This window comes from Parus major, chromosome 4 (genome assembly GCF_001522545.3).
Source record: "Parus major isolate Abel chromosome 4, Parus_major1.1, whole genome shotgun sequence".
NCBI classification, from domain to species: Eukaryota; Metazoa; Chordata; class Aves; order Passeriformes; family Paridae; genus Parus; species Parus major.
The window spans coordinates 11,957,698-11,976,773 of NC_031771.1; the positions used below are offsets into that span (position 1 = coordinate 11,957,698).

General features: G+C 36.1%; 1 protein-coding gene across 2 annotated transcripts in view; it reads left to right on the forward strand.

Annotated features, from left to right (window-relative positions):
- The first annotated feature begins 466 nt into the window (after positions 1–466).
- The window catches only part of TTC29 (tetratricopeptide repeat domain 29), a 117,217-nt gene continuing 98,607 nt past the window's right edge, over positions 467–19,076 (forward strand). For both annotated transcript variants that reach the window (XM_015623585.2, XM_033513846.1), the window contains exons 1-3: positions 467–531; positions 3,326–3,422; positions 5,795–5,878. In XM_015623585.2, coding sequence (XP_015479071.1) covers positions 522–531; positions 3,326–3,422; positions 5,795–5,878 — 191 coding nt within the window. In that variant the 5' untranslated portion in view covers positions 467–521. The remainder of the gene's footprint in view (positions 532–3,325; positions 3,423–5,794; positions 5,879–19,076) is intronic.

Below are 19,076 nucleotides of genomic sequence, written 5' to 3' on the forward strand. Positions count from 1 at the left end.
CATGGGAACAATCCTGTGCCATGCACTCTGGGACAACTCAGCTTAGGCAGGGAGGTTGGACCAGCTGACCCACTGTGGTCCCTTCCAACCCTAACCATTCTGTGATTCTGTGATTCTGTGAAAGAAGAAAACCTGCTCACTGCAGGTATCCATTTATCATGAGAGATTGTCCACACTTCCAAAGGTGTCCATACGATCCTGGCTCTTTGCTTGACAGCTTCAGAAACTCACTCAGCATTGAGAGACGCTCCCATTTGAGACAGCTCGTTCGGAGCTCCTGAAAAGCACACCAACACTTCGGGCCGTGACGATTTCCCACAGCCCCCGTATTCCCTAGGGTCTAACCCGGCCTCGGAGCCTCCCCAAGCCCGCCGGGGAGGGCTGGGATGGTCCCTGAGGGTTCCGGGAGCCCGGCCCTCAGCGCCGCCCGGCCCCAGCGCCGCCCGCCCCCGTCGCCATGGCAAGGCCGCGGCGTCCCGTGAGGGGCCGGGCCGGCGGAGAGCTCGTCCTGCGGCCGCGCCATGGGCCCAGGTCTGTGCCCCGGGGAACTGCGGCTGGTGGGGCTGATTTTATCCGTACCGCAGCCAAGGGTCAGGGTGTGTAGCGGGACAGGTGAAGCGTCCCTGGGCGGTGGTTGGTGACAGCCAGGCAGCAGCGGAGGGCGGCTGTAATTCCCAGAGCCGCAGGGACGGGAGGGCATTGAGGATACGGGTCGGGCTGGGGCCGTGACCTCGTCCAGGTCACTTGGAACAAAGAGCATCTATCACGCTGGCTGTAGATTTCAACATTTTATTATTAGTTTCTATTTTTGTATTTACTCAGTGTAATAAAGCAGTGTGGCAGTCTGTCCTGTCACATTCTGATGTCCTTTTATCTTGCGAGTTGCCAAGTAGCAGCAGATATGCCCACAAAGACAGCCTTGTGTTGTATCCATCCCTGCTTCCTCACCTCCTTCCCTCCCTGGGAAATCCTCAGCCTCCAGTTAATACCTCAGAAAATGTGTAGGAAGAGGCAGCCAACAGGTTTCCCAAAAGGTGCTGGGAAAGGCACCATTGTTATCAGCTGGTGTTTTACCCTCGCCTTCAGTGCACCTTGGAGCACTTACAGTCCTTGGGGAGAGTCCCTCCATTATGGGACTAAGTGAAGCACTTCTTGAGAAACAAACTGCGCCACCCCATCTTTTGCTGAATTCTGTGGGTGTTTGATTAAGAAAATGAGAAGTGGCTTGGTCTTGATAATAAAGAGGCAAGAGGTAAAGTGATCTTTAAATGACCAGCAATGAAATTTACATGACTGGAATAGCATTGGTTTCAGAAGGATGTGTTGCTGGTGCCTTCTGTCATGTGTCTGTGGTTGTAATTTACCTGTAAGGATCAGTTGCCCTGGAAATGAGGGAAAGACACTCTCCATTTCACTGTGAAAACAATCTCCCACATCTAAAGTAAAAGTTCATTTGGCATTATTATGAAGCAGTTTGGGTTTTCATTTTTTTTCCACTCCCGAGCTTTGAGTTTGAAATAGGAGCCAGGGTTGTATTTTAGTCCTTGTGAGGCAGAAACATGCTAAGAAAAATGTCTGCATATTTGCCTCATGTGAGACGTGTATGCCTGATACCCTCTTTTCCCATAGACTTGATTTCTGTGGATTGGGAACGTGGGGCATGTGAGCCAGCAAGGACTTGTCGTGTGCTCCAGCCAGGTGCTTTGTGGCAGTCCCCAAATCAATAGCTTTCCATGGCTGCAATGGCTATATGGGGACTATATGGGAGCAGCTCCTTTCAGCTGCTTCTCCTTTTCTGCCCCATAGTTGCAGTCAGCCCCCCTGCCTTGCCAAATTCATCAGCCTCCACTAAGGCATGGCTATGTTCATTTTCCAACCTGATACCTCACAACAAAGAAGCTTGTAGAAAGCTTTGCATCTTCTCTGGGCTTCAGTATTGCTGTTTCAAAGTTTAATTACTATTTCTCACATAACATCTTCCGAAAAAGGGGTTTTCCTTTGTATATAGTTTTTGTATACAAACCTGTCATTCTCTGTTAGAAGTGGTGGTGGCTCTTTTATAGTGGTGAATTACCCATATGTTTGTTGTTCTATTGATTTTTTATTTTCTAGTACACACATCTGTTAAATTTTGCTGCCTGTAATTGCAGACCAGTTTAAATATATAAATATAAATATCTCTTTAATATATATGTAAATTATATTATATATAAATAATATCTCTTTTCTTTCTGTAAAAAATGTTATCATTAGTATGAGGCCCCAGAAAAATTACTTAGGAGAAATATCCTATCCTGTCATCTTTTCAAACTATAATTCTCCTCATTACTCAGTTCTAAGTAACATAATTTAAAAAATTATATCACTATAACCACAGCAAAATACTGCATCAATGAAATGGCTTTTGATCCCAGAAAAGCTAATATATAAAATATCTACTAGTCTGGTGCTGATCATTCAGTAACAAATTGATTCATATCTAATACTTGTTTCCCAAAAAATAAATTTCATTTCACTAAATGTAGCAAATAGTTAAATTCTTTGCCCCCCTTTTTATTATATTCTGTTTTTCCATCCCTATTAAAAGTTTATGCCTTCAGGCCTACCAGCAGGGCATGCAATACCTACATTAAACCAAATTTAAAAGTAAGGGTGCTCCTGCTGCTAACGTCCTCAGATCACAGACATGCAAAATGAAGGAACTGGCAGCTGAAACTTTAATGGTAGGAAGTGTAGACTGAATACTTGGGGAAAAAACACAGTAGCTCTATATGACAAAAAAGTCCTATTAGCATTTATGTACTTCAAAATGACATGCTAGATGATTCTAAATAACTGTGGGGCTTTTGGCTTTTGTTTTAAATAAAGCCCTATGTTGTAAGTATAGCATTACTTACTTTTTTTTTCCTTCAAAAGCTTGTTTCTATTGTGATTATGTAGAATTTTGAACACTAACACAGTACCTGTTGTTGCTCTTCATCCTATTTGTCCACATTGTGTATTAACTTAAAATATTATCAATACTTGGACTTAGCTTGAAAAAGCACAGGGAATCCCATGCAGGTATGGTTCCTGAATCAGCTGTCCCTATGGAAATCAAAAGCACCTCAGTGAAAGAGAGAAATCCCTGGAAAGTTAATTAATGACCATTCCTTTGTGCTATGTCCTACTGAAGCAATGCTGCAATTTGTGTGGAACTGGAGTTAGGCTTTAAAGCACTGGAAATAGCAGAGAGTGGGCTGGGAAGCAGCACAAGAAGGAAAAGAAGCTGCATTGCTGTGAAAGGATTATTTCAAGGGACGTTGATTTTATTTGTTTGTTTTAGTTAAACTGAACGTGTTGCCTCAGGCGGTCCTCCAAAGCCCAGGGGAACATCCCAAGTTTATAGAGCAGCCTCTTTGCCCCCCATTAGAGTTTGCAAGGTAGGTACCTCTTCTCTTTCAAAGCACCACTTTTGCTGTGAACAGCTTCAATCAGCTGTGCCAGGGTGACAAATTATGTTTGCTCTTTCACAATATTTAAAATACAAACATCATAGGCAAGGAAATTCTCTCTTAGGAAAGTTCCACAATTAAAAGAGAACAAAAAAGAAGGTGTCCATTTGATTAAAAAGCATTTCTTGTTAATATCTGAGTGATTTAAAATTAAATAGGAGCCAACTTACAGGTGAAGTAGACTCTTTCTGTACACTTTACGAAGTATAGTGAGTCATTACTGAAACACTAGAGAAATAAGGAAAAAGAAGCTTGGAAAAGGCAAGTCACTACCTCTGGAATAAAAGAAACAGTGCTTTTTGGCAAATGCCATCCTCATCTCAATTCTGTAAAAAGAAACAATGCCCATTCTAAGTCACAGTCTCTTTTCATCACATTGATTAATTAATTAATTAATTTTAATGTTTTTCATTCTCATTGCATATAGGAAGCTATAATGATTTTCTTGAGTTCATGGAATTTCCTACTGTATTTTTTCCTCTGTATCACCTGCCCATCTTTTCTGTGTTATTGCTACACTAGCATCATTGATAATAACAGCGTAAGATGAGTATTTGTTATTTCTATTAAGCTCAGCTCTTTATGATGGATGACCTTGTCTGTACTTGCATCAGTCCAATACAGGTTATTTCAGAACTTATGTAAAAAGTTTTTGCTTATGTTTCTTTTTTCCCCTTGGCTGTAGTTTTCTTTAAGTTTGAGGGTATTACCAATCAGAAGCCAGAAAGTCATATCTGGCTATAAGGCTGGTGGCATTTAAAATTGTATGTGATTCTAAGAGTTTTGCCCCTGATTTTTTAAAAAAATTATTTATTAAGATTCCTTTGTAAGGACAATGGAAAGGCATCAGGCTTTCTTTTGTTTCATTTTGAGATGCTTTTTAACTGCAGTTAAAAAGTGTGGATTAAATTGCAGCAAGCTGATAGTAATTTGCCTGTTGTAGTTCACTGTTTTAGTTTGGGGGTTTTGACTTTCTCTCCCTACTTCCAAAGATCTAAATTTTGATTATTCTGGTGTGAAAATTTTTATATTGAATATGCTTTGGTGTTGATTATAAGTGCATTTTCATGGCAATATCCATAAGGTGTACATTTAGCCAGATCAGCAGCAACTCCTATGGATTGTGTTAAGTGCAGCCTCAAAGCACAAGCCTCCGCTGGTGCCACTCAGCAGCAGCAAATTCTGGAAAAAATTTAAAGGCACTATTTGTGAGGGAAGTTTTCACTGTTACATTTTTTTAAATACAGATATGTCAAAATATCTCTGCTTTACTTAGCTATTTTGTTTTCATTTAAGTGAACTTGGTGAAGTGTCTTTGGTATTCTTAGAGCAATAAGGAGCGTGACACTTATATTAGCTAACATTATGAAAAGAGTTTATTCTCATCACTGTAATGAGAGACAGCAGTGTAATACAGGCAGAGAAAGAGAAAAGTAATGGATTTATGTGGAACACTAATGCTGAATTTCTTTTATCTTTGAGTGATTAACCAGACAATCTTTGTGCTCTTTCTCAGAAGAATAAATTCACATTACTTTTAGAAAGATAACATCTTGTACAGCTGGGATATCAGATTCTATTTACATACACCTTATGGTCAGTAAGTGCATAATAAATTTTCCAGGCATATTGTGTGTTTAACGGTGGAGATGCAAAGATATGGTGGCTGAAGTGAAAGGTGAATGGTGCACAGTTCAAATTTTAAACCTGCCTCCATGCATCCTGAAATTTGCTCTTTATCTTAATGACCTACAGATTATCCCCTCAGTGGAGCACCTTTTGCACTATGCTGCTCAAACTGTGGAAAGCCAGGAGCAGTTTTAAAAGATTGCATTGCACCAAGGAAAACATTTTGAGTTGGATTTGGGAATTTTTTTCTTGATTTGCCTTTGTTTTTAATTTTGAAGAAGCTAAATATGAAATAGATTGGACCACTCTGGTCCAACAACACAAAAATGTAATGGTTCTGATTGAGGAAACAGTTTAAATATGGATAGCTTAATCAATTATTACTGATTTAGCTAATACACAATTTCTTCTAGTTTAGACAGAAATAGCAGATAACCAGATCCCTGAAAGCTAATATCACCTCTGTTTTCTTTCAGGAATAAAGATTTGAACTAGCTACAGACCAAAAAATTAAAAAGACATTTGTATGTGCTTATAGAATGTCTGATATATTACTTTGTCAATATTTCATTGTTCAGCTCTACTTGGCAATGACAATATATTATACATGCTGCAGAAGTCTATGTAAGCACCTTACAGTATTTCTTTTAATTTTTTTCATTTAAATTTAGGATTCATTTGATCAAAGACAAAGATGCCATAGATGATTATTTGGCGAAGAATATCAAAGGGGTGTCAAAACAAGAAGCTGCTGCGTAAGTTGGCTTTTTCAAGGCATTTTAACATCTATAAGTTTATTGTTTCCTTTGTTTCTAGTCATCATAGTAATTTAAATTTAAAGTTCCCTAGGCCCTACCCTTTTTAGTGGAACTTGGCATTTAAAAATTGAAGTTGATATTAAATAATGATGTTTCATTTCTCCTGATGTTAAATATATCAAAGCATTTATTGCCTTGGTTTTACTAATTTGTATGTTTACCAATTACATCAGATTTGTAACATTATTGTTAAGATTGTGTCAATAATTATTATATTATGCTGCCTATTTTTTCTTTTTTCCTTTCTCCTTCTCATTTTTTTCTGAGCCTTTGTGAAATATCTCCTTTGGGGTGGGAGCTTAGTGTACCGACATACACGTTCTTGTAATTTTGAATTACTATTTAGCCAAGCCCAAGTGCTGACTTCTGTGGTAAAGCATTTAATACCCCATTAGTTATTTAAAAACCCACTGAATGAAAGAAATCTAGATAACTTTTGATTTCTTACAGCTGAGGTATTTACATTTAGAAGTTACAAGAGACTATGACTGACTTATTCTTCTGGAGTCTTTTAACAGATCTGGGGTTCAGCACCATCAAAATTAATGAAAGAATTCTAACAAACTGAGTTGCTGGTTGCTTAAGTGAGCTGATTTATTTATTTCAATATTTAAATAATAAAAAGATGCATATACAAGGGCTCTTGGCACCTTAACAATGAATATTGCAAGATCACCCTTGCAGCATAAAAACATTCTATCAGTCAGACAGGAATTCCACCAGCTAGTTTCTTGGAAAACATGCTTTTTTTCTCCTTCCTAGCCTAAGAATGTGCCTGCAAACCTTCCCTAAAAACTTCCACGTTGAAATCTAGAAAATTACTGGAAGGATCAGATGTCAGGGGGCAAGCATAAAACTAAGTACCTTTCCCTTACTGTCCCTCTGGTTCCATGCCAGAACTGTGGAACTGGTTACTCTGCTCATTATACTCCAACAATTGTCACAGGCTGAGTTGCCTTCCCAGGGAGCTCTTTCAATCCTTAGCCCCAGTGGATTTCCACGCACCATGCCAGGGACACAAGTTTTCCTTCTAAGGTGATTACACAGGAAATCACTATTTTAGGAGGGCCTTGGGGCTTCAAAGAGCATTTTAAAAGCAAACAAGAAAACACAGTGCAAAAAATCCTCCTAAATGATGTTTTTATATCCAAACCCCGAGTCTGAATGTTGTGGAAAAGGGAACCAGCGAGGACATCCACAATGAAGTAAGAATTTTATCATCTGTTCTGCCATACCTATACAAAGTGGAGTTCCCTTACAGTTTTGTAAGAGTTCCAAAGTTAGCAAAGCCTCTTAGAAGATTAAACTGAAATACCATATGTATTCTGCTTTATTTCTATGGAGATTTTTAAAGTACCTACTTTAAAAAGTTACATTCATGTTCTGTGAATTTAATACTTCTTGGAATTTTAGCTTTTGATAATAAATCAGCAGTTATGAAATTTCTGTCTCTATATATAATTTACTAAAGCTCTTCCGTAACCTTGATAAAATCATTTGAGAGCAAACAAAATGTAACAATCTTACTACACAGTTGTATTAGTACTATGCTAATCTAATTAGAAAAAACTAAAAGCATAAAATGTAATCTAAAACCAGTTTATTAACTAAGGTAATGCCATGTCTGTAAATGATCTTACTGAAATCAGTGTAATGCTTGGTATGTCTCAGCAGGCAACGGGTGTTATTATTTTAAAAATGAGAGATGGCTTGTAATAATGCTGCATAGTTTTTCAATATTGTTTCCATTCCAGAGACAGATTATTAAACTTCTTGATAGAGGGATTGAATTGCCTTCCTCTGACATATAAATATCTGTACTTCTGTTTAATATGGAGGTTAACTTAATATGCCAGTGATTATTTCATCAAGAAAAATTCTTGTAGCCACATTCCTGCTTAATATTAAACAACCTTTTTTTTTAAAGTGTGCATTAGGCAAACAACAAATTTATTATCTTCTAAATAAAGGAGGGTATAGGTGGTATCACATTTATGGAAAAAAGCAATATTCTTTAAAATTTTTTCCCTTAAATTCTGTCCTTCACAATATTCCTTAAAATTGAGATGAACTATTGAAGGAAAAAGGTTGCAGTTATTCTTGCATTGTAAAATATTTTCCTGTGTTTCAGACTGCAGAGAGAAGAATACCATTAATTGTGTTCATCATATAATCTCGTTTTGTCCTGTGAATAAATGAGGAGATGTTTTTATTATTTTTTTTTTGTAATAATTTTTTGTCCCAAGTTGATATGCCAGATCATGGAGAAAAAATAGTGCTTAAGAAAGGTAGTACTTTACTTATATTAAAACTGGATATTGCTTTGTTTTTTCATTGATTTTGCTTTGCTTCCTTCTCAAAGACTTTAACTTGAAATAAGAAGTGAATGTGGTGCAAGGATCTGGAAATGGGAAAAAAGTAGAAGTTCATTAATGCAGAATGTGAGTGCTTTCTTGCCACAGAATCAGGCTTTTGTATGAGGAGGTTGGCTGACTCCCATGGCCTTCAGTATGCTTTCCTTGATACTTTCTGTTCTTAGTCCTGAATCACCAAGTCATTAAAAGCTCAAAATCAGATTGCAGTAAAAATTAAAAATAGTTCATATGACTGAACGAAGAGTCAAGAAGTTCACTATGAACTGTGAAGTAAAGCATTTTTCATCAAGAGATTGATTCCAGGATTGACTCTTCAAATTATTTTAGAGCCTAAAATGGGCTAGAATTTGATATTGTCGTTCTTGTTTCCTGATCTTTTTTGTCAGGGCCAGAAAGATCAAGTAGCAGTTTTCTCCACTCCATAAAAATGAAGTCTGTTATTTAAGGTCCTCCTCAAAAGAGGACCATGTCATCAAGAAAGAGTTGAAGACTAGAAAGAGAAACTTTGAAATGTATTTGATGAGAGGAATAGCTTTGCTTAGCTGTAAACCAAAAAAATAATTACATTAGTGATGTTACTACATGTATTTTAAATACATTTGAGTTGAATGATGAAGTACCACTGTCCTCAAGACTCTATTGATCAAATGAAATCCAAATTATTATACAGAAATGGTAAAGGCTTACCTAGGTTTGCAAAAAAATTATATTTGTGTTTTGTGTCTCGTGTGTGGTGGAACAGTGTATTATGGAAAGCTTGCTTGATAAATCTGTGTCAGTAAAGACAGGCTCTAAGATTACTTTTTCAGGCAGCAGACAACATTCTCTTACATGCATTCTGTCAGATGTTTTTGAGATAGAGTGGGCTGTTCTGCTTAGAATTCTCCAATGGCTGGCCCACTTTAGGATTAGCTGAAACAGAAAAAGGCAAAAGCTTTAATTCTCAGGTGTACTGTGTCCCCTACAGCAGTTGTTGGCCATCTCTGTCAATACTGGAAAGGTGGATCATTAAACTACTTTTCAGATTGTTGACTGCAAAATGAAACATAAAATTTCTGCTCTAGCAGTGATGAACAACAAATATAGTGAAGTATAACTTCTGTAAACTCCCTGCAAAAAGAGCGGAGTGGCTTTCACCCAAGTTTAACTAACCCAGGTTAATAACCCCAGCTGTGTGATTAGTTGAGCCCCATCTTTCAGGATCCAGGTAAGTGCTTTAGAATAAGGTGAATCATACTTTTGAAGAACCTGTTTCCCTCCATCACTTCTAGATAGATCATAGGGTGACAAGCTCAGATGTAGACATAATTTAGCACTCTATCCCACGCTGCAGAACTATGGAATTTTGAAAGCTGTAAAAAGGCTGAGGGTAGAGGTCTTAAAGACTGATTCCTGAGATACCATCTTTACAGGAAGCTGTCAACTGTAGAACAGAAGTGACCTGGCATCCATTTTGAAACTTCTGTTGGTGCCATTTTCTGTTGGAAAGATTATTTTTCCATATTTCAGTCAGAGACAAATTATTTACTAGCCTCCCCAAGTTTCTGCTCTTTTCAGTGTCAGCATCAGCTAGGTAGATTTAAGGGAAAAAGATGTGGAAAAACTTATGAGGGATTAAGTATTAGAGGAGTTTGTGGAAATAAATTATTTCTTTCCTACATCCGTACATCTTCTGCCTGTGATCTCTGAATATTCAGCCCTATCTGTCCTCCAGGACTAAAGAGGGAGAAACTTCCTTACCTGACTAGAGGCCAGGATGATCTGGAGAGTTCACTGAGGGAGAAAAGTGGGATTTGTGAGCTGATGGAGAGAAGACTTAGTTTAAGGTTTGCTTTGTGTTTAATAGCCATGATGGACTAGATTTTTCTTGTCCTTTGTTTGTGAGTTATTTAAATAATGAGAGTTTCAGTACTCAGTTTCTGATTTATTTGCTTCTTTATTTGTCTGTATTCTGGGTTTTTTTTGCTTTGAAAGACCAGTGCTTTAAGGAAATGGAACTCAAATAGCTGATTGGGGATTTGATTAACCCACACTTTTAGTATCTGTCACCTCTACCACAAAAATTAGTTAGGTGACTTCTTAGGTTACTCAAAAAATAGATGGGGACCTTTTTTTCATTGACATCATATTGACATGTTTTCTTTTTCACAACCTGAATTTTTTACTGTGGCTTCCCAATTTGAAGTGGCTTCATTTAGGCATGGGGATTTTGTGTTGTAGGGTGGATTTGACCATTTTTGACCATTTCTGTTAATAAGAGGGACAGAAGAGGGGCACTTCCAAGAAAATAGGTAAGGAAAAATACCTTGTTGGTATGGAATTAAGGCAAGGAAGGAGGAGGTGCATCTACTATTGCTAGCAAGCTTGCAAAAGGCAATTTGGGATGCAGACAGATCATGTGTAGATGCAGATTCTGCTTTTCCCTTGAGTGCACAGTATTTGGTAGCAGTGATGCATGCACTTCTGTGAGCTGACTCCATTTCTTCTGTGTACAACTCTGTGGAGACAGAAGAAGGGAGGCAAGCTCAAGGACATAGCTGTAGACAGAGAAAAAAGTAAACTTCTTTCCTTTCATATTCAGTCCTAGGAAGACTTTGCTGTAGTTCCTGATGTCAGTCTTTGGACAGGACCTGTGAGCACCTTATGGCCCTCTTTGTTCACATTACTCTGGTTGAAAACTAGTGGAATGTTGTGTAAACTCAATTGCATTTTATGAGGGTATTTCTTCACTTTTAGATACTAAAAACTATGGAAGAGGGTAAATCAGAACCAAAGAAATGTATCCTTTCATGGTAAAAGAAATTTTAAATTAAGGCACTCTGTCCCAAACTCCCTGCTGGTTGTGGGAAGGGAGATGGCACAAGTCACTTAGTGAGCTAGATGATAAATTTTAAATTCCTTTCACAATATTATTTAAATATGTATTTTTTTGCAGTCTGAATAATTCCTAACAATCTCGCTTGCCATGACCAGGATTCAATGTTTATTAAACAACTTTCAAAAAGAGATTTTAGAACTTAGAGGCACACATTCTTTTTGGTCAAATGAATGATCTATGTGAATTTTGGGGCTGATAAGCATATTATTTAGTGTAATTAGGCACCAATCTGAAGAACAGAACTGTGTAGGAAGCGAATGGTTTGCCTTTCTTAAAGAAACTTCTCTGTGCATTTGTGTAATGTGAAAGATTTTTCTTGAAAAGGTTAAAAAAAGTTCTAATCAACTTCTGTACATTATGTAGAACTTCATTTTCTAAACTCTGCAAAAGAAAGTTTCATATTTAATGGGAAATCATGAATTATTCCATTTATTATCTACTTCCTCCTTTCAAAGACATGATCTGGATAAAAGGCGGGGTGAATAATTTCAAAAAATACAATACATTTTTAATGGGAAGGTGCAAACTACAGATTCTCATGACTATTAGCAAGTATAGAGGAAACAGAATTTTACTTGCAAAAACTCATCAAACTCTTGCAAAGATAAAATACATGACATACTTTAATAAAGAAGAACACAGTGAGCTGAAGTTTTTCTTTTTTATGTAACTTGTTGTTTTTACTAAGTTTGGTCTTACGGTTTTTTAGTGCTTTCATTTCACAATAGTTTAACAATATTTACTACTGAAGATAATGTACAAGCAGTACACAGCTGACTTCTATGTTTAAAACACTCCATAAAGGTGAAGCATCTCTAGCACACAAAAAGAGGCTGAGATAAAAAAAGATTGTCTAATCTGCCTTGGTACAGTCATGACTTCCTAATAATTTTCACAGTAAATCCCACATTCTGTAAAATCCTATCTTTTCCTTTCTGCTCAATCTCTGTGTGGTCTATTTGTCCTTATCCTACTGAGTAAATTCAGGTGGGGACTTGAATAAGAGATCTCCTAAACAAAAGCAAAAATACTGTGGGAATTGTTCATACGAATCCTGCAATGAATGCAGAGCCTTGTATAGGATTCTATGATATTTCATAACAGCAGCTCAAAAGCTTACAGAAAGTAAACAATTATGTTTATCTGTCTTGCACCCAGAAAGAAACTTGCAGAGAAATTTAACATGTAAAAGAAACTTGCAGAAAAATTTAACAACTGCTTTGATATCAAGTCAAATGGAAAGGATTTCAAACTCACACGTTTCTAGCTCTCAGTCCATCAGGTCAGCTCTCACATAAAAGAGGGAAGTTAAGAAATACTTCATTTTGATATCTAGTAGTCCCTAAAATAATTTTGGTTAAGGAACATTGTTAATTTAAAAAGAAAAGCGGAAAGATTAATAACGATAATGTGTTTTTTTTATTATGCTGGAAATAATCACAGGTGTGTGTACTTTTGTAAGATGAACATTTTTATAAAGGTAGAACATTTATCTTGATTTTTAGTGTTTTCTTAGCTTTTATGTTTAGTGGCATTAGAATGTTTTAAAAGTTAATTGCTAAATTTATATTTCCATTTTCTGGGTTAATGAGAATTCTTAATTATTACAGTGCTTACATTCATTTTAAAATATATTTTCTGTGTCACCCTTTGATGTTTATAATTGATTAATTTTTCATTTTATGTAGCTTTGAACAAAAGGAAGTGAGTTCAATATATGTGTTCTTTGTGGGATCCTACTGGCAGGGTGTGCTTCCCCCTTTGATTGCATGATTTAGGTTAAAGTGTGGTTTGACAACAACCCAGTGACTGAGGCAGCAGATGAAAAACACTGCATTGCTAAAGCTGAAAGTTCTTGTACATATACATGTATATTGTATAAAGTACCTACATCTCTTTTATATATATATATATATATATGTGCTTTATTTTCATCTTTCTATTAATAGTTTGGATACATAGCTCCACAAAGCTTTTCTTCTTTAAAAAAACTATATTGTTACAGGCCAATTCCAAGTGACATTTTTCCCTCCCACAATGTGTACAAATTGTTGTGCAATTTCATTTAATTTATAATTAGAATAGAGAATCCTTTTTATAAAGTTTGGGGTTTGTGGATTTTATTCTTACTTTGTAATAGGTTATTAGCTGTTTCAAGCTTGTAATTTGGAATTAAAAAGCAGGCTCCCCCACCCCAATGTAATTTAACACTCAGCCTTAGTAGTAAAATATTCTGAAGTGTAAGCTAACTGTCTATTACTGCTTAATGGCATTTACTGTACTGTCATATCTTTTTTTAATGAGATTACTATAGTCTACAATTTAACATATTACCATCCAGTAAATATTTCATTAAAAGAGAAGTATTTAAATGGACAGTCTTTAAAGCAGGATTAAAGAGGCTGTGCCCAGATGCAGTTAAATAGCTTTGTATCAGTAGCAGTACGTGGTACTGAAATGTGCTGAGTGCCTGGACCATCCAAGGGCTTAACTTACCAAAATACTTATGTGGATAAATTTTCACAGAGACCTGGGATAGCACAGGACTTGGATGTATTTTTAAGTTAGCTGTGTGCCTACCTTTGGTGGGTTGCAGCCCAGGGTCGTGGCAGTGTAGACACTGGAACCTGGGTGCTAAAGGCAAATCCTCACCTTCCATATTTGCCGAGTGTTTGCATGAGCATTTTCGGCATTCAACAATTCCCTGCACAAACTTTAACTCATTCTGGGCATGGGTCACCAATGGTGTTGCAAAACTGTTCTTGTTTTTTGGCTGTCCAGCTATAATTAAATAATAATTCCTCTTTCAATTTTTAGGCAGAGCAGCCTGAAATTATAAATTCTTACAGTATATTTTGCTTTTTTGTGTTTTATGTAGTATATTTATTTTTACTTAATGCATATATTTTTCAAATTTTTGGGAGGAAATTTTGATATTCCTGTGTTTATGATGTGGTTTTTTGCATCTCGGTTAAGTAAAAAGTAGCTAAGTATTCACATACTTAATGTAATTTGAATTTTCTTGTAGAATCATAGACAGGAAATGGGGAAGTAAAATAAATTTGTTTAAATAAACTTAAGCAAAAATATCTTTATTATTTTTTCATAATTTTGTGATGCTTATCTAAGGCATTTTATATCAGTCATTGGCTTGCCAACTGCAGAAGGAAATCCCAAGTGAATGAAACCTATTTGAATACAGTTTTTAAACATTATAATAATTGGTAGAGTAATTATTTTACACTGGGAGTACATTTTAATATTTTATATACTATAGTTGTTTAATCCATGCCATTTTGTACTTTACAAAATGGGATTGCTACAGTAGAGTACAACTACTTGTATTGTAATCAGCAATCAGGAATTAGCTGGAAGTACTAATTAAGCCTTACAAAATCTAAATATATGAAACCTAATATTATATTTATATATCTTTATATAGATATATCTGCCATCTGAAAATAGTAGTCTTCTGGAAATATTTTGCATGCCTGTAATTGACCACATCAGACAGGAGGAATGGAGAATTAAGCTTCTGATAAATGATTCTGTTATGTTATACTGACTATTTTGATGATTTCTAACACCACTTCCTGCCTCTTGACCTCTTAATCTCCGTTTTCTGTCTTCTCTTTCAGTGTAAAGGGTAGAATGCAAATAGCCTTATTGTGGAGGATTTTAAGTTGAAGGGAATGTTGCATGGTGCTGGGCTGATTTCCCATCATTGCTTAAGGGTCTTGTAGAAGTGCAATACCATAGTATAGGAAAGTCCTTGAGACTGGAACAACAATGTAATTTCATTAATATCACTGAACATTTACTATTTATTATTCTTGCACTGGTAAAGGCAGATTAGAATCAGGTTGCCATGATTTCTCAGCATGACTCTATATTGTTTTGTAGTAGCAATGATAATGCAAAAAGAAATTCATATAAAAAATTACTTAAGTAGCTGTATAGCTTTGGAAAAAATTAAAATGTCTGTAGCTATATCTGGGTACGCTTAAATTAAGCACAGTGTTAACAACAGCAGTGTCTTTGTAAGTTCACAGATTCACATTCAAAAAGTAGCTCCTTCCACCTGTGTGATATTATATGGCACAAAATTGTCACCTGTACCAAGGTGCCACTAAAATGGCACCTTTCACTTTTGGTTATTTATTTTATTTATTTGGTGCTGAAAACTCTTGTGACATGCAACCCCCATCATGACAGAGACTCTCAGAAGCTCACCGAATTTTTCAGCACTTTCTGATGGAACAGTGCATCGCAGTAACTGCTGGTGTAGGACCAGATCCACCTGGAGCTCCCTGCCCAGCCTGTGTAAATAAACATAAAGCAACATAAATAAACATAAAGCAATAGCTGAAATGAGTACACAGGCAGAGGATCGGGGGATTCTTAGCATCTTGGCTTTGTGGTGGGTGCTGAGGTTCTCATCTGTTGAGTTTCGTGGATGAAAAAACCCAAACCTGCTTTAAATTAAAATCAGATTAATTGGTATCTTTGTTTTAACCGTAAATACATAAATACATAGCCCCAAATTTCATTTTAAAATAGTTTGCTTTTAAAAAAATGCGTCTGAAACCTTTTTCTTTGGCACGATCTCATGATGGCCCTAGGGGAGGGAGGCCTTTAGGTTTGCAGTCACATCACATTCAGTTTTAAAATGAGACCTTCCAGAGCTGTCTGCTCGCTCTGCTCCGACACGTTCCACGGCTCGCAGGGGCCCGGGCGAGCCAAGCGAGCGCCTCGGTGGTGGCCCTGTGCCCTGTGCCGGGACAATCCCTTTGTTCTGCGCCGGGATCCGCTCATCCTGCCTGCAGTTCCCCACATTTCCAGTAGATGCCCCCAGAGACCATTAAACCCCGGGAACGGCTCCGCTCCGAGCAAAGCAAAGGGCGGTCAGTCTTCCCTCATTTCGCTCCTGGAAGGAACATGATTGTTCAAAGGAAACCTCAAGTCGGCGCGGACGAATGCAAGAAAACAAAGTCGCTTGTTTAACAATAAATCGTAATAGATCAGGTAGCAAGGTTCAAAAGTGTTTAGTGTAAGGTATTAATGTAGAAACATACTACACTAATGCTAACAGTGGGATTTTGTAAAATAAATCACAGAATCACAGAATATCCTGAGTTGGAAGGAATCTTAGGTATCTTATTTGATATTGATATTAGAAATTAAGTAATCTTTAGTTATCTAAAACATGAGTTGTTCTGCTCAGCCTCAGATTTTACATGCTGCATGACGGAAAAAGCAGGATGGAAAGTGTTTGGAGATTGAGGATTTATAGTTTATTTCAAGGTATCATGAAAAGTTTACTGCTCTCACCTACACCACGCCTCTGTTCAAAAGAAGTGTTTGTTGGGTTAAAAAAGGACCTTGGAATTTTCATCTGGAAACACTGATAACTGTAACTATTTTAGATTTCATTGCAGCGTCAGGCTCTTTTAGGTGCTACAAATACCATTTATCCCCATAATATCATTAATCTCTTGCCCAGTTTTATTGTTTGTGTGTGATCAGTCACTCATGGCTTATATATTACAGAAACTTGAGGAAAAAATAGTAGTATTATTGTGTGCTTTGTGCATTGTAACTGGTATTACATTTATTTTTATGCCACTAAATTTGAAGGGTTTTACAGTAGATAGCTTCATTGCTTGTGTGCCAAAATCAGTCCTCTTTGCCACAGAAAAAATGTGCTCTGCACAGTAGTATTACCTCAGCATTATTTTAATTTCTTAATTAATTGGGATGGGATTTATTAAAACACCCTTGACACTGTTTTTTAAAAATTACATTTTACTATATGCTTTGTTTTCCTCTACTAGTTTGCTAATAATGCTTTCTTATGGGGAAAATATGCTTTGGCTTGAAGTAAAATACATCTTTCTATAGAAAATAAAATGTTATATGCACACAGTTTTTTTATTTGTATGAATATCGGTTCTGTGATCAGTAAGTGTGCACTGTATGTTAAAAATCACCTGAAGGATATTTTGGGTAGTGACTACTGAGATCTTTTATCACCACTTCCTTGTTTACCATTACAAATAAACAGGCATGTGTGTGCCTGCTATGCAGAGTGTTATTCCACTTCTCTGAGTAATATTACAAGTAGGATTCAGTCCTTGGCCTTTGGAAGTTGGGAGGAATTTTTTACCTGTGCTCTTCAGAGTTGTGTTTTGGTTTTTTTTTATTTATTACATAGAATTTTCAAACAGGAACGAAAAAGGTATTCCATATAAAAAAAATAGAGAATACATTGCATGGTATTAGCATAGTATCTTTACAGTATTTTGAGGCTATATACTATACATTTGGTATATGTCAAATATAGCATACTCTAGCAAATTAAAATTTAAATGTTTAAACATATTTCTCATATACTATTATAAGATAAATGTTGCAAATTTTTATGGAATGGAATGGAATGGAATGGAATGGAATGGAATGGAATGGAATGGAATGGAATGGAATAGAATAGAATAGAATAGAATAGAATAGAATAGAATAGAATAGAATAGAATAGAATAGAATAGAATAGAATAGAATAGAANGAATAGAATAGAATAGAATAGAATAGAATAGAATAGAATAGAATAGAATAGAATAGAATAGAATAGAATAGAATAGAATAGAATATGTGTGAGCAATGTGTGATTTTCAGTCTCAAAAACCATCTGTTTATATGTTAAACACAAATTCAATATTATCTGGTCTAAATCGTGTCAGGATTACTTAATATTTTTACTCTCAGTTCTGCAACTGAAATGCAAAAAATACAAGTAAGGGATTAATGTGCATCTGTGTAGTAAGAGATTTCATTTTAATTATGTCTATTATGAAATAATGGAGATTATTTGCTTCCTGCATTGTACATTGGTGTCTATTTAATTGATGTCTAGCTAAGAAATTTTTTGCATCACTTCCGTTTTTTGAACATTGTTAAAGAATTGCAGTAGGCCTTTTTAAGATCAAAGTATTAGTCTCATTGGGCAATTATTTATTACATCTGAATTTAATATCTATACTATAAATCTCATTTTTCAGAATTCTATATTTATTTTGAAGTTGAGATAATTTGATTTAAATGGATTTTAATCTTAAAGGACAGTCTTGAAAACAGTTTGGGAACTTAATGGAATATACAAGATAAAGGTAATGCTTCTGGGTCCTTGCCATTTTACAGGGGTGAAGGTTGGTTTTCCCAGACTGGACAACCATCCCTGCAAGCCTTTCCATCTGTACTTTTGTGTTGCAGTCCCATTAGATTCATGGTTTTCTCCAGAATAGGACACAATGATTGTTTCATGCCATATAAAAGAAATATTTTTATTATTTCCATAAATAATACCCCCAAAGGTGTATTACCACTTGAGAATATTTGATTCCACAACTTTTTGATATGTACATCTTATCAGAGTTTATGGAGGCGCTAACTTCAATAAAAATTCATCATAGCATCATTTGATTGTAAATTTAGGGAGAAACTACCAAACTTTTGCATCACTAAACCAGCTGAAGTTATATGCTAAATGGAAGGAAAATTGTATCTAACAATTATGTTTCTGGCATAACGTTTGACATTTTTAAACCAAGCCATCCTGTCCTACAGCAAAACTATTCCATGTATATGTGTATATATATATATATATATAACAACATATACATATAACATAAAGAAATATATATATAACATGTAATAACAGTGTTACGTATAGCAACATATATGTTGTTTTGACATGTGCCTGAGTGTTCCCTGTGCACTGTCTTAAAGCAAACTAAGGGTTCATTGTGTTTTCATGAACTAATGTGAACATAGGGGGAGGGGTTCCCATCAGTCAGCCTTTTTTACCAAGTACCAGCTAAAGAATAC